Source organism: Vigna unguiculata, chromosome 6, assembly GCF_037176805.1.
Source record: "Vigna unguiculata cultivar grain cowpea cultivar isolate G323 ecotype 2 chromosome 6, ASM3717680v1, whole genome shotgun sequence".
In the NCBI taxonomy this organism is placed as follows: Eukaryota; Viridiplantae; Streptophyta; class Magnoliopsida; order Fabales; family Fabaceae; genus Vigna; species Vigna unguiculata.
Window position 1 is genome coordinate 39,226,676 of NC_140797.1, and position 14,180 is coordinate 39,240,855.

The 14,180-nt window shown below is 30.1% G+C and overlaps 2 protein-coding genes across 2 annotated transcripts; one reads left to right on the forward strand and one right to left on the reverse strand.

The window, feature by feature from the left end:
- Positions 1–4,628: 4,628 nt before the first annotated feature.
- On the forward strand, positions 4,629–6,541 carry LOC114187985 (acetyl transferase 1-like). Its single transcript, XM_028076453.2, has 2 exons — positions 4,629–5,314; positions 5,424–6,541. The coding sequence occupies exons 1-2, from the start codon at positions 4,892–4,894 to the stop codon at positions 6,288–6,290; spliced, it is 1,290 nt and encodes a 429-aa protein (XP_027932254.1). The 5' UTR covers positions 4,629–4,891; the 3' UTR covers positions 6,291–6,541.
- A 1,395-nt stretch (positions 6,542–7,936) lies between these two features.
- On the reverse strand, positions 7,937–11,609 carry LOC114187984 (putative aldo-keto reductase 1). The gene is made up of 7 exons (XM_028076452.2): positions 11,433–11,609; positions 11,138–11,305; positions 10,841–11,044; positions 10,565–10,737; positions 9,779–9,875; positions 9,553–9,706; positions 7,937–8,258 (listed from the first exon to the last, which is right to left on the reverse strand). The coding sequence occupies exons 1-7, from the start codon at positions 11,475–11,477 to the stop codon at positions 8,080–8,082; spliced, it is 1,020 nt and encodes a 339-aa protein (XP_027932253.1). The 5' UTR covers positions 11,478–11,609; the 3' UTR covers positions 7,937–8,079.
- Positions 11,610–14,180: the final 2,571 nt, after the last annotated feature.

Sequence of the window (14,180 nt, forward strand, 5' to 3'; positions counted from 1 at the left end):
CCGCGCACTGTACTACATCGTTTTTCGTGTAACTGATGTAATATCTTGTTGTAATATACCATTTCTGCACTAGTGAAATAAGAAAAAGTAAAATAAAACGAGTTATTCAATAAATAAAATTAATTAACGTATACTTTAAAAATATGAACTTAAAGAAGGTATAAAAGAAAAGAGAAGGAGAATTTTTATACAAGAAGATCATAGTGATTGTTGTTTGATTCATGGAGATAAAGGGTTGGTTGGTGTCTTATGACCCCTTAACTTGGTTCTCTATTGAAAATAAGAAATTAATTAAAGAAAAGGAAATGATGTTTTTGATAATTATATAATTACTTTAACAACTTGTTTTAAGAGTAATGTGATTATTAAAAAAAATTAACTGTGAAAAAGGTAAAATAATACGCGTTGTATAAATTTATTGAATTTTCAATATATTATTGTCCTTTAACAAATAGGTATTTGGATAATATATCTAAATGTATTTTTTTTAGGTGCTTAATTGAATTTGGGATTGTGAACCGAAATAAGATTTTATCAAAAAGATGTAGTGATCAATAACTAGATATAAAAATGATTGTTTTTTATAACGGTTCAGTAATAGATTTTTAGTGTATATATTTCCCTAGTGGTTTTATTTTTATTAATGTAAATAACTTTATTAATTATTTTACTTTTTAAAAAATTTGTCCCTATATTTTTAATTATTTTTAAAAATATAGTTTTCATAAATTTAATAACATTTTTATTTTAATAATAATTATAATAATAATTTTTTATTTCTTTCATTTAAAAAATAAAAGTGGATAACGTGTAACATACTTTGCTTTATAAATTTAAAGGGTTTTAAATTGAATTTATACACATATTTTTCATTGAAAATGTAAAGGGTTTTAAATTGAATTTGATTTTATTGAGTTTGTTATATGATATAAAATATTGTTTTATATGTGAGTTTGGAAATAAATAACAGCGTTAAGGGTTAAGGTAGTCTCAATTCCCCACTTTATTGGTATTGTTAGATCTATTATTTGTAAAACTTTGATTCGATAAGAGAATGATGAGTTGGTGATTGGCTATATGCACCGACACTTCAATTTAAGTCATGTATCCGTGTCCGGCACGTATCTATATCTGATACTTTACGATATTTTATCGATACTTATCATTGAAATATTGAATTTATGAAGTCGTAATATACTACAAAATTTTTTTTAATAATGACAAATTTTAGTAACAAAAAATAATTAGTCATTATATAATGATCAATTTAGATACCAATTTAAAAACTAAAAATTATTAACAACTAAAATAGTTCCAAAAAATTATAATTGATCTCTAAATTGATAATTATAATAGTTTCTATTAAGAATTAATTTATAAATTTGTCACCTAAATTGGTCACTAACATTAACAATCAGGTTTTGACTACCAAAATAATTGGTTTCTAAATTGGTCTCTAACATATTTTTTGTTACTAAAATTGGTTATTATTTAAGAATATTCTTTTAATGGTATTTTTATGATAATAATAATTTATAATTTTTATGTTGACAACTTTAGTACATATAATTTTATTTTGGATTTACACAATAATGATCATATATTTATTATGTTTTTAAGAAACACTGTTCACTTTTCAATATCCATATATTATGTATCGTGTCTTATTATTTTAAAAATAAACGTATCGACGTATTGGATAACTGTCCTATCCAATACATGTATCGTATTTGTGCATCATAGGTGATTGGTAATTAAGGTTCAATAAAAGACTCCACATTGTTTTATAATGAGTAAAAATTAACTTTAAGTAGTTTTGTATACAATTAAATATTAAAATTACATTAATTTATTTTGAGATATTATTTTCATCTCAATTATTTATCTAATTTATTATTGACAATTATTTTTATTTCTTGCATTTAAGAAAAGGTTAAATATTTTTTTTTAAACTTTAATGTAATATTGAAATTTATTTTTGTCTTAAATTTTGATATGATTTAATTTTCAAACTTTAAAAATAATGAATAATATAGTCATTTTAATCTAATTTCATGAATTTTTGTTGACATGCTAAACATATTTTTAACTTATGTTTAAGATGTTTACATCATTTGACATATTTCAACTCAAATGATAACTTAAAATACTATTTAACTAAAAAAATATATGTTGTTAGGTTAAAAAGGACTAGATCTATTCAATTTTGAAGTTTATGTATAAAAGTTTAGATAAAGATAAATTTTAATTTTGTGTTCTAAGTTAACTAACTATAAATATATTTAACGATTTAAAAAAGTCTTAATAAATTTAGAAACTTTTTATCTCTTTCATGAGTTTATGTAATGATTTTATAATATTTATTTTGTTCTTACTTTGTTATAAATTTTAACAAAAATTGAAAGGCATTTATGAAATATCAGAGGTATCAACATCTACACATGTATAGGAGATATAGATAAAATCTAAGCTAAACGGTACATAAAATTTAAGAGTGTCAACATAAATTAACTTGACTTACACGAGTTAACTTACTATTGATTAAGCTAAAAATGAGTTAGTTTAATCAAACTTACTTCTTTAATAAGTTAACAATTTTGTAATCTGATTTAACCCACTATAAGTTAACGTTAACAGGTTAGTAGATTCACTTGCTTAAAATAATATTTTATTCTTCTAATTTGTTTTATATATATATATATATATATATATATATATATATATATATAAAGTCACTATATTTATGCATCCTTTGAGAATGTATATATTTTTTAAATACTCACAGATTAGAAGAAAAGGAGAATTTGGTTTGAAGACTCATACTTACAATACTTCCATCTTAAAATGGTCATATTCTAATAATAAAAGTTAGGTTTCTATGAATTTGAAAAGTAAATGGATAACTCTGTGAAATTTAGATACCATCAAATCCCAACACCATCTCCTATTTGTAAATTATCTTGGTCCCCTAGGGAATAAAAATATATAACAATGAACTGAAATGAAATTTGATCTTTTTCAGCGATGAAGTTTTATGGTATGCTGAAGAAATAAAATAAAATTAATGCAGATTATCTTCTAGGGAAAGATGGGAAAAATCATTTTAAATTTGTAAGGACCACTATATTAATTTTTACATATTTTTATTCTTGTGTATTATTTCCCATCCAAATACGGATAGCTTTTAATTTATTCTCATCTAATTTAATTAAACACTCTCCAACAAACACGCATTAACGGATTGGGTCATAGGTGATGCAGGATTTGACAACCTAACCACTTAATTAATGTTGATAATAACATTTACGTAATTGGTTGAAGCTACAACTTGCTATCCAACTGATATTACAAGTTTTCAATGACTACACTTATAAGTAGTTATTAGCACACATATAACTCCTCCAAATATTATTATCAATAATGTGTGAGTAAAAAAAAAAAATTAATGGAAAAACACATAAATCATACATATTTCTTATTAAAAAATAAATATTAAGCCTAACACATTTATATAATATTTATGTTGAGACATTTTATCTCTTTGTCGATATACTGTAATATCATTTCATTTTTGTAAGATATAAAATTTTTAACATATTTATTATTATATTGAGACATTTATATCTTAATTGTGAAACTAAATATTAATATATGAGTCGATAAAGGGCGGTACGATAAACTTAATAAATAACGATCTCATTAAAATAAGTTTTTGATAACTCCATTATAAATTGAGAAATTAACTTTAAATTTAATTTATACTATAAAACCGATTTGTAAAGTAAAATTTGTATCTATTTATACTATAAACTCGTTTTATTTTTAATTGATGTAAAATTTCTAACATTCCTGATCTTAATTTTATTTATTTTTAATTGACCTATAATCTCTAACATTCCTAATCTTAATTTTATTTGTCTTCGATAACATAAATATGAATCGAAAGTTCTACACTAATTAAACAAATTAAATATCATATAAGAAAATATCCATAAGACTTTATATTAAAAATAGTATAATTATTTATTTTGAAAACTCCTAGCTATAGCTATGAGATCTAATCTAAACTAAAAAGTTGTCTTAATTGACAATTACGTTAAAAAGCAGAGTACTTCCATATATGAAAGTGATAACTCTAACAAAAATCTCTATTATTTAGTGCAAAATAATGCAGTGAAGTGATATACACACTTATTGTAGAAAGCACATGCCTTAATTCAAATAACTTATTTTCAAAACTCTTGTATATTTGAAACACAAGAGTCCTTATTAAACAAATCTCCTCAATTAGTCTTCTTCTTTAAGGATATATTCAGTGAACAACTAATAAATGCAACTTTTTTTTATCAAAAATCATGATTTGAGTACATTGAAAACTCTAGTTTGAATGTCTTCACGTCCATAATATTTTTTAAAAAGCAATATTTCCAAAACTTAATTGCGATAGTACTCCTTGTGTATTTTGTTACTTACTCATTTGTATTTCCAAAACAATGAAACAATTCAGGAAAAAGAGTTAATACCCATCCTAGTTTTGTGAACAAAAAAAGAGATGCATGTGAACATAACACAATATAAAATACTAGTTAAGAAGATTTGAGAAACAGCTATGGAGTTGTTCACATAAATAAAACTACCAACCATCACCTTCCTCTATTTATTTCTCAACTGTCCACGAAGCTTATCACTCTTCATTATTTCCCAATTGTTTTTTGTATTTATACACACACACATGTATATATATAACAACATGCTAATATAAACAACTTTCACCGAAGAAATACTTAGCCAAATTTTGTTGTTGTTGTTGTTGTTCTGTCTTTTTCATCTGATATATAACCAACCACACATTGTGGTGTGGGGAAAGACAAATCCAAGCACAAACGTAAGCATGTCGAAGATGAGGGTAACCCTGAACTCAAAACTAACGGTTGTGTCAAGCAGACCCGTTTGTTCGGGTAAGGTTCACGCTCTATCAGCGCTGGACCGTGGCATGGGGTGCCACACTCTGCACGTTATATTCTACTACAAGAACGAGGATAACTGGTTCAAGTCCTTTGATTTGGACCCTTTGAGGGAATCCTTGTCGGAGGTTCTGACCCAGTACCCGGTTTTGACGGGTCGGTTGGATCGAGGGGAGAGTGGTGAATGGGAAGTGAAGTGCAATGATGCCGGCGTTAGGACCATAAAGGCCACTGTGGATTCCACCCTTCATGAATGGCTCAAATCTGCTTCTGACTCCGAGGAAAAGCTTCTGGTTACTTGGGATGATATGCCTGAGGATCCCTCCACTTGGTCACCCTTTCGAATTCAGGTAGTGTTTTCATAATTGTGTGGTTGGTTGATGATGTTTATATCAAAAATTAACATAGATTGACGATGTTTATTTGTTTATTTCCGACCATTACTGTGTGGTGTTGCAGATAAACAGCTTCCAAGAAGGAGGTGTTGCTATAGGAGTAAGTTGCAGTCACATGATGGCAGATCTAACTTTCATTGCATCATTCGTTAAATCATGGACGGAATTTCACCGCCATTTTCCCATCACCCACCCTCCTTTGATCGCTCCACTTTCTACTGGCCGCCATGCATCATCGTCGTCCACAAAAACATCCTCTGCAACTGCAACTGCAACAAACTTTGCCACAGCCACCTTCAAGTTTTCAGGTTCAACCATGAAACAGTGCCTCTCCAAAGTCCATGACTGGTGCCCCAACGCCACCCCGTTCGACTTTCTGGCGGCTCTGTTTTGGACACGTGTTGCTCGTGTCAGACCTCCAAAAACTCAGGACCAAACTCACTCTCTATGCATCTGCAGCGACTTCAGGAGTCTCCTGAAACCTCCCCTCCCAATTGGGTACTTGGGAAACGCCTTGAAGTTTTCAACGCTCTCGCAGAAAGTGAAAGACGTGGAGCTGGGAGGCGTAGTTAGTGCAGTGCATAAGCATTTGGAAGAGCTTTCAGAGGAGGCTAGCAATGAAGGGAAACGCGTGTATGGGAGTGAGTTAACTTGTGTCTGCATGGAGCACTTGATGGTGGAGGAAGACCAGGAGTCGTTGTTATACGGTGCAGTGTTCGGAAATAACGAGAAACCAGTTCATGTTTCGTGTCGGGTGGGGAATGTGGAGAGCGAAGGTTTGATCATGGTGATGCCTTGCTCGGAAGGAGGGCTTTCGAGATCGGTGACGGTGATGCTGGCGGAGGAAGAGGTGGCGGAACTGAACAAAGATGAAGCTATAATGGAGTTGGAGCCGGTGATGGTTCTTGCTGGTTGTGAAATGGAGCATTGATTTTAACTTGAAAAAGTTACCTTTTTTTTTTTTTTTTCTGGTTTCTTGTCTCTATCTTCTTGTCTCTTTCTTTTGTGAATGTAAAGCTGGCACCTTTATTTGTGGGACCATTGCACGATGCTCACATCACACGTGCTTAATTTGGAAGAACAAAAAAAGGTTTTCACGAACATGGTATTGAACCAGCCAAAATCTGTTTCTGAAAGTGAGATAATACTATTTGTGTGTACCTTTAGCTCCTGATGAGTCAAGCTCGCAGTGTACCCTGCTTCGGTAAATTGTTTACGTCACTTTTGTTTGTATATTCTTTTTTAATCGATGGGGTTCTCCATTTCAATTACTACTGTGTTTGTTTGGAACATTTGCTTTCTAAAATCCTAAAATGAATAAAAGGTTGTGTCAAAATAAGGAAGAGACAGGAATTTTAATGAAGAATGAGAGAGGGTAGTGCACCCCACACTCGTAGAAAAATATTAAACCACCCTTTATTATTGTACTGCATTTCCGATGCTGTCATGTAGCTTTCATCATTGTTATTGTTGCTCAAGAGAGGAAGAACTTTCCAAGAAAGAAGAAAAAATACGAAAAGAAATCTTTTTTTCTGAAACATATTTTTCACATTCAGATATGTGTTTTTTTACGGAATATTTTTTAGATCAATATAACTGTGAGTCTAAATTTTAACGGATAACAAGATAAAATTAAACATCGTACAAAAATTCATAAATTCAATATTTCTAAATTTTGGATTAAAATATAGTTTTAATCTTTTATATGAATTTGATTTTATATATATAAAATTTTACTATAAATATCTCATAAACAAACTAATAAGTGTATCAGAGTCAGGTTACTTTTGAAAGAAATCACTTTCTTGAAAAATAAAATATATTTTGAAAATTTTGGAAATACGGAAGAAATTGTGAAAGTGAAGTAAGTAAATATATGTGGTCCAAGGTTGCCTAAATTGCATACAAAAAGTTCGATGCTTATTTGGTATTCAAATTTAATGGACAAAATACAATACAAGCATCTCATTACCAACCAAAACTTTTTATCCTGTATTATTCTCTAACTTACAGGGAAAAAAAATATCTTTCAAAGATTTTAGATTGAATGTTATTAATTATTTTTATGAAATATTATACATATATTTATTTTACCATCATCAAAATATCTTATTTTTTATTATTATATATAAAGTGAAATCACAATAAGAACTTTTAAAAATACATAAACGAGGATATTAATTAAAAGTCTTAATTTATGAGCTATCTATTAAAATCAAGAACACAAATTTATGATAAGTATAACAATAACTCACTTAAGATATAATAATATTTATTTTGATAAAAAGATACTATAATTTCTTTAGACATTTACCTCAAAATTACTTGCTAGCATTTGCCTTTTATTTTAATATAGTTTTTTTTTTTCAGAAAGAGAAGTGAGAAACTAAACACCAAAATATAGATAAAAAGGGTGACTCTGCCACATGAATAGGTCGCCTTTTCCCTCATTGTAAAAGACTGAATGTTAATGATTATAACTATTGATCCAGTATTTTAATAATACAATTTAAATATATTTCATTTTTCTTCTCTAATACTTCGAGGTGTTTTTTTAAAGATAAAACTGGAATAAAATTTTAGACAAAAAAACACAGATAATATCTCGAATGCATGTTACAGAGTCTCATCATTTAATATAACATGTGCAAGACAAAGAACACAACAGGGTTTTGCAAAAGTTTTGTGATTGGGAGAAATACAAGGAGAAGAGGAACTAGTTATGGTTTTGGTGGGGTATCCGCAAACTTCCATGAACATCTAAAAAATGCATCAGTAGTGCGATTCCCTGCTACCTCAGATATTGGTACAGCCTCTGTTATCTCCTCTAAATCATCTTTGCTCAGCTTCACTTCAAACGAACCAATATTACTATCAAGATTTTTTATCTTGGTTGTTCCTACAACACATGACAAGTTCCAGAAACCTTAATTCACAGGAAAAAACAATTCATATTTTAAATGTAACATTGTAACAATTCAGACGACCTTTCTGTCTTAATAAGAACAGTTGATTTCTGGCTTAAGAAATTGGGTGGTTTATGTCGTTTGAAATGTCAGAGACAAGAGGGACAACTTCGTTCAAAGAAAAAATGGCAGGTAACAAAAAACAATATTGTCAGATTGGTCTTCATGTTATAAACACACATCAACTTAGCCTCTGATAATATAAAAATGGCAACGTAGTCTGTGACTTTCATAAGTGTCATTTGATTAGTTCCTGAATTAAGACACTATTGTCAATTTGGTCACTAAAATTGATAGCCATAAATTGAATTGATTCCTAGTGTTTTAGAGATACAAAGGCTACTACACAACAAAGTCAAGAATTAGATCAAATGTGGTGTATCAATAACAGAAAACCAAAATGACCGATAATTGACATAGTCAAAAGATGAAACTGTTGGATTCTATCCTATTATTTTTCAAGTGTTTGATAAAACCCAAAAAGAGTTTTAGTTGTTTTTATATAATTTTAATTACTTTAAACATCAATACAAATACTGATAAAAAAAATACAATTTACAGAATTATTCTTTTGTTTAATTTAGTTATGGATTGCAATTATTATCATGTACTGCACGAATCTTTTGGAGAAAAGATAACTACTTATTACATGCTATTGTGTGACTAATACACTAGTCATTGAATGAATCATGTCACGATCCATTTGTTTAAAAAAGTCTTATTTACAACTCACTATTACATATCATTGTATTCTAGAATATACATGTTTACAGCTCAACTGAATAGAATAGAGCTGCTCTTTTGTTATATGGGCACCAAATTGAATAGCTCATTAGTTATCCCCCACAAACTAGACGTAGTAAGTGTTAGAAACCCCGAGTCTAAGTTTTACATTAAGTACATACGACAATGACGAGCAACATACAAGTAAGAATACCTATAAACCTATTGTCCTAGTTTTCGGTTGCAGATGATATCAATCTCTTATGAAGGTTAGGTTCAAATCTAATTATTGATAAAGAAGCCCATAAATCCATTTTCTATTTACAACTCATTTTAAGAAATTGGTTGTTCTTCTAATACAGGTAGTTATTTTCCTATAAGACCCATCCAAGTAATATGAATGTGAAGAAATTTCCTAACATAATGCATTTTCAAAACGATTTCATATAATATAATGCTGACCACAACTCTTACCAAATTTGATGCATGCAAAAGAATACTCACCGGGGATGGGTACCACATCATCTCCCTGACCAAGAATCCATGCGAGAGCAAGTTGTGAAGATGTACATCCGTGCTTCTCTGCCAACTTTTCTATCCTAGAATATAAGATTTTGTTCTTGTCAAAGTTGTCCCCTTGTAACCTTGGTTGGAATGCCTGCGGAAACAAATGTTGGTGAACAATGAACAAGTCCAACTGTCACCAGAAGTACAAGAATTAAGCCCATACCAGAAAACTGTTTGCAGGTATACTTTCTGTGACAGCCTTGCCACCAAAAAATCCACGGCCAAGGGGACTATATGGCACTATTCCAATTCCAAGCTCCCTGTAAGTGTTGTCATCAATGTCACATAATGAAGATTCATAAAATAAAACAAAGGGTTAAATATCATTTTGGTTTCTTATCTTTCAGTGAAAATTAGAATTAGTCCTTCTTCGAAACTTTGGTCTAATTCAGTTCCCTAACTTTAGAATTGTGTGGATTTAGTCTCTTTAATCAAATTTTGTTAAGTTTAATTGACGTTTCAAACGTGTTTCGTGTGATATCATTTGAGTTGTTTACACTGTTTGATACATTTATGCTTTAATGTTAACTAAGAAACGTGTTTGAAACATCAAATAAACTTAACAAAATCTGGTTAAAAGGACTAAATCCATACATTTCTAAAATTTGGAGACTAGATTGGGTCAAAGTTTCAAAGAGAAACTAATTCCAATTTTCACTAAAAGTTAAGAGACCAAAAAAATATTTAACCCCAAAATAAATGAAAGAAATAATTTAGTCATGTGTACACAAAGAAAAAGGTTGCAATTTGAAGCCACTAAAGCTATTTGATCAAAAGTTTATCTCTAGAAAATAAACAAGTTTTCTATTACTCACATCAACTAGAGATAAAGATAATTTACTCAGGAATCCAAAAAATATCAAATTGTCCATGTCATACGACAACACCTTTGTGGAAACAAATGATCAAATTGTCCAAAAAACATTTTACATAAGAAACACCTTAGTACCTGCAAAGTGGAACAATATCTTCCTCAATTTCACGAGTCCAAAGAGACCACTCCATTTGCACAGCAGTGATGGGATGAACAGCATGTGCCCTTCTAATTGTGTCAGGGCTTGCTTCCGACAACCCTATGTACCTTATCTTTCCTTCTTGGACCAGTTTTTTGAGCTCACCCATCTGTCATTTCAAAAAAAACCCAACAACATATAAAACACATAACCACCAAATTAACCTCACATCAAGAATTGCAAATAAAAAAAGTGTTTGATGGCACACTAACAGTGTCCTCAATTGGTACTGAGGTGTCAACACGGTGCTGATAATACAGATCAATGTAGCTGACACCAAGGCGTTGAAGGCTACCCTCGCAACAGGATCGAACGTATTCGGGAGAACCGTCCACTATCACATTATTGGAAACCATTTTTACGATCCCAAACTTTGTGGCAATCTGAATCTGGTCTCGAGGCAAGTCCCTGAGCGCCTGAGAGTTAATCAAAAGCCTTTGTTACATGACATTGTCGATTGTTATCTGTTAAAGCGAAACAGACATGTTAAAAGTGTTAAGGTAGCTAACCTTTCCGACCAAAACTTCATTGATTCGCGGTCCATAAACATCTGAAGTATCGAAGAAAGTGATCCCTTTGCTGAATGCGTATTTGATTATAGAGATGCCAACCTCTTCAGGAACAGGATCATTGTACACTCCAGTTAGGCCCATACACCCAAATCCTAACTTAGAAACCTTACAACCAAATCAAAAATCAAAATCAAAATTCAGAATTCACACAAGACAGGGAAGACACCAACTCAAACGATGATTTGAGTGAAGCATATCAAATCGAAATTCAAGAACACAAACAAACACTAACCTCCAGGCCTTGGCTTCCAAGCTTCACTCGAGGAATATTTGCCATGTTTTTTGTTCCTCTACCAATAATCCAACCAACTCACTCTCTTTCTTTCTTTCTTTCTTCTATTAGTCTTCTTCACCTGTTAGTGCGATGTGGTTGGTGAACCTAACTCTTTTTATTTACTTCAACTCTTCAACCAGCCATTTTAATGTTAGATATTAAAAAATTGTAAATACAATTTAACTTCAAATTGATGAAATTAAAAATAGATATTCAATTTTCATTTTATCCTCCCCTATTATTTTAAACATTAGCCAATTTCACAAGCTCAACTTTATAATTCAACAAAATAAAAAAAATCTAAATCTGCTGAGCCTATTGTTTACCTTATCTCTGTTTAATCTATTCAACAGGAGTAACGAAGTGGATAATGATTTCTTCTCATAAATTCTCTTTAACTGAACAAGGTTAAACGATATATATTACTAGTAAGGCTTAAATACTCTTTTGATCCTAGTTTTGGTCGACTTTTTTTACTTTGGTCCTATTTTTTAAATTGTTTTCAATTTGGTCCTATTTTTCGTTATATTTTTTCAATCAACTCCTTCTCGCTAACTCCGTCCAAATCATTAACGGATGTGAACAGTAACTGCCACGTGTCATTTTGTGATTTTTTTAATTTTATTTTAAATTATTTTAAATTTTATTTTAAATTTTTTTTAAATTTTTTTAAATTTTTTTTATTTAAAAAAAATGTACACGTGTCAAGCTCATTTTATGCCACGTGTCAGAATTAGATTTTTGTATTCAATTTGGTCCTATTATTCGTTATCTGTTTTCAATTTGGTCCTAGTTTTTTTTAAAAAATTTAACATTTTTTTTCCTCTCCAAATTGAGACAAAATTTAATTTGTATATATTAAAATGCATATTTTTGTTAAATATTTTAATTTAGAATTAAATTTAGTTTAAAATTAAAACGAAAAAAAGCAATAACACCATTAATTTAAAATTTTAAGAGGTTAAAAATATTTAATTTTAAACCAACTCTAATTTTAAATTAAAAATATTTAATAAAAATATGTATTTTAATAAGAATATTCATATAACATTTATATACAAATTGTATTTTGTCTTTGGAGAGGAACAAAAATACTAAATTAAAAAAAAACTAGGACCAAATTGAAAACAAATAACGAATAATAGGACCAAATTGAATATAAAAATCATATCTGACATGTGGCATAATATGAGCTTGACACGTGTACATTTTAAAAAAAAAATTTAAAAAAAAATTTAAAAAAAATTAAAAACAAATTAAAAACAAATTAAAAAAAATCAAAAAAATCACAAAATGACATGTGGCAGTTACTGTTCACATCCGTTAATGATTTGGACGGAGTTAACAGAAAGGAGTTGATTGAAAAAATATAACGAAAAGTAGGATCAAATTGAAAACAATTTAAAAAGTAGGACCAAAGTGAAAAAAGTCGACCAAAACTAAGACCAAAAGAGTATTTAAGCCTACTAGTAAAGTTTGATTGCTTTATACATATATGTTTTTCAAAATAACAAAATTCATTATAAATTAACTTTTTTGTGAAGAGATTAACATAATTGTCCATGAAATATTTTAATGGTACCTTAATTTATATCAATATCAAAATTGATATTCATTTATCATTGATTCAAATACATATTAATCCTGTTCTCGCAAAAGGATAATGTGAGGTGCATACCGGTCGTAACTCGGCTTCCTTTGCTAGATATTTTACAAAGGAATACTTTCGTTTTTCTTTAAACCTGTCTTTTTCGGTCATATCTTCTTCTCCTTAGTGGAGAGCAGCTGCTTAACTTTATAGAGGTCTCCAGCTCATCCTTGCTTCAGTCTTCCTAAGATTACGGGAGGTAATTGACGTGTGCAGGGTTACCTCAACCTTTGTGGGGATGTGGTTACGTGATTGTTTTGTTGTTATCTTGAGGAGAGAGGGCAGTTTAAGTGAATTGGGTCTTCAAATAAGTTGGGTTAAGTGCATCGGAGTACATAGGTCGGCTCCAAGTCGGACACAGCACGTCCTTGCAATGAGGTCGACTCCAATCCAAACACAATACGTCTGCACACCTTGGTTGGCTTGAGTCGGCCTAGTACACACATACACATAGGTCGGCCCAATAGTCCATACACAAGGTTGTCTGGAGGTCGGTCGAATAGTCCATATGCATAGGTCATCTTAAGGTCGGCCCAATAGTCCATACACAAGGTTGTCTGGAGGTCGGTCCAATAGTCCGTCCATACACATAAGTCATCTTGAGATTGACATAGTATACACATACACATAGGTCGTCCTAAGGTCCGTCCAATATGCACATACACATAAGTTGTCTTGAAGTCAACCCAATACACACATACACATGGGTCGTCTAGAGTCTAGTCACCATAAAATATTTTAATGATACTTTAATTTATATTGATATCAAAATTGATATTCATTTATCATTGATTCAAATACATATTAACCCTAAATTTTCTCTATACCTGTTTGTAGATAACTGTATTGTTATATAATTAGTCAAAAACAATATTAGACAAACACTTAGTCAAACGTTGTATTGTCATATAATTAGACAAATAATTATTACACACCCTATACTATTACAATTAGTCATAAAAATACTAATTTGAATAATCTCAAAATATCTTTCTTTTATCTTATTCGTATACTTGATTCTTCAAACCATGTCTATTTTAATTTAAAAAGAATGTTAA

What these genes read in the sequence shown, in the direction of transcription:
- LOC114187984 (XM_028076452.2), bottom strand. Translation starts at nt 11,477, where the DNA reads ATGGCAAATATTCCTCGAGTGAAGCTTGGAAGCCAAGGCCTGGAG. An exon ending in ATGAAGTTTTGGTCGGAAAG is followed by an intron (nt 11,045 to 11,137) that starts GTTAGCTACCTT and finishes ATTAACTCTCAG; the next exon opens with GCGCTCAGGGACTTGCCTCG. An exon ending in GATATTGTTCCACTTTGCAG is followed by an intron (nt 9,876 to 10,564) that starts GTACTAAGGTGT and finishes CAACACTTACAG; the next exon opens with GGAGCTTGGAATTGGAATAG.
- LOC114187985 (XM_028076453.2), top strand. Translation starts at nt 4,892, where the DNA reads ATGTCGAAGATGAGGGTAACCCTGAACTCAAAACTAACGGTTGTGTCA. An exon ending in GGTCACCCTTTCGAATTCAG is followed by an intron (nt 5,315 to 5,423) that starts GTAGTGTTTTCA and finishes GTGGTGTTGCAG; the next exon opens with ATAAACAGCTTCCAAGAAGG.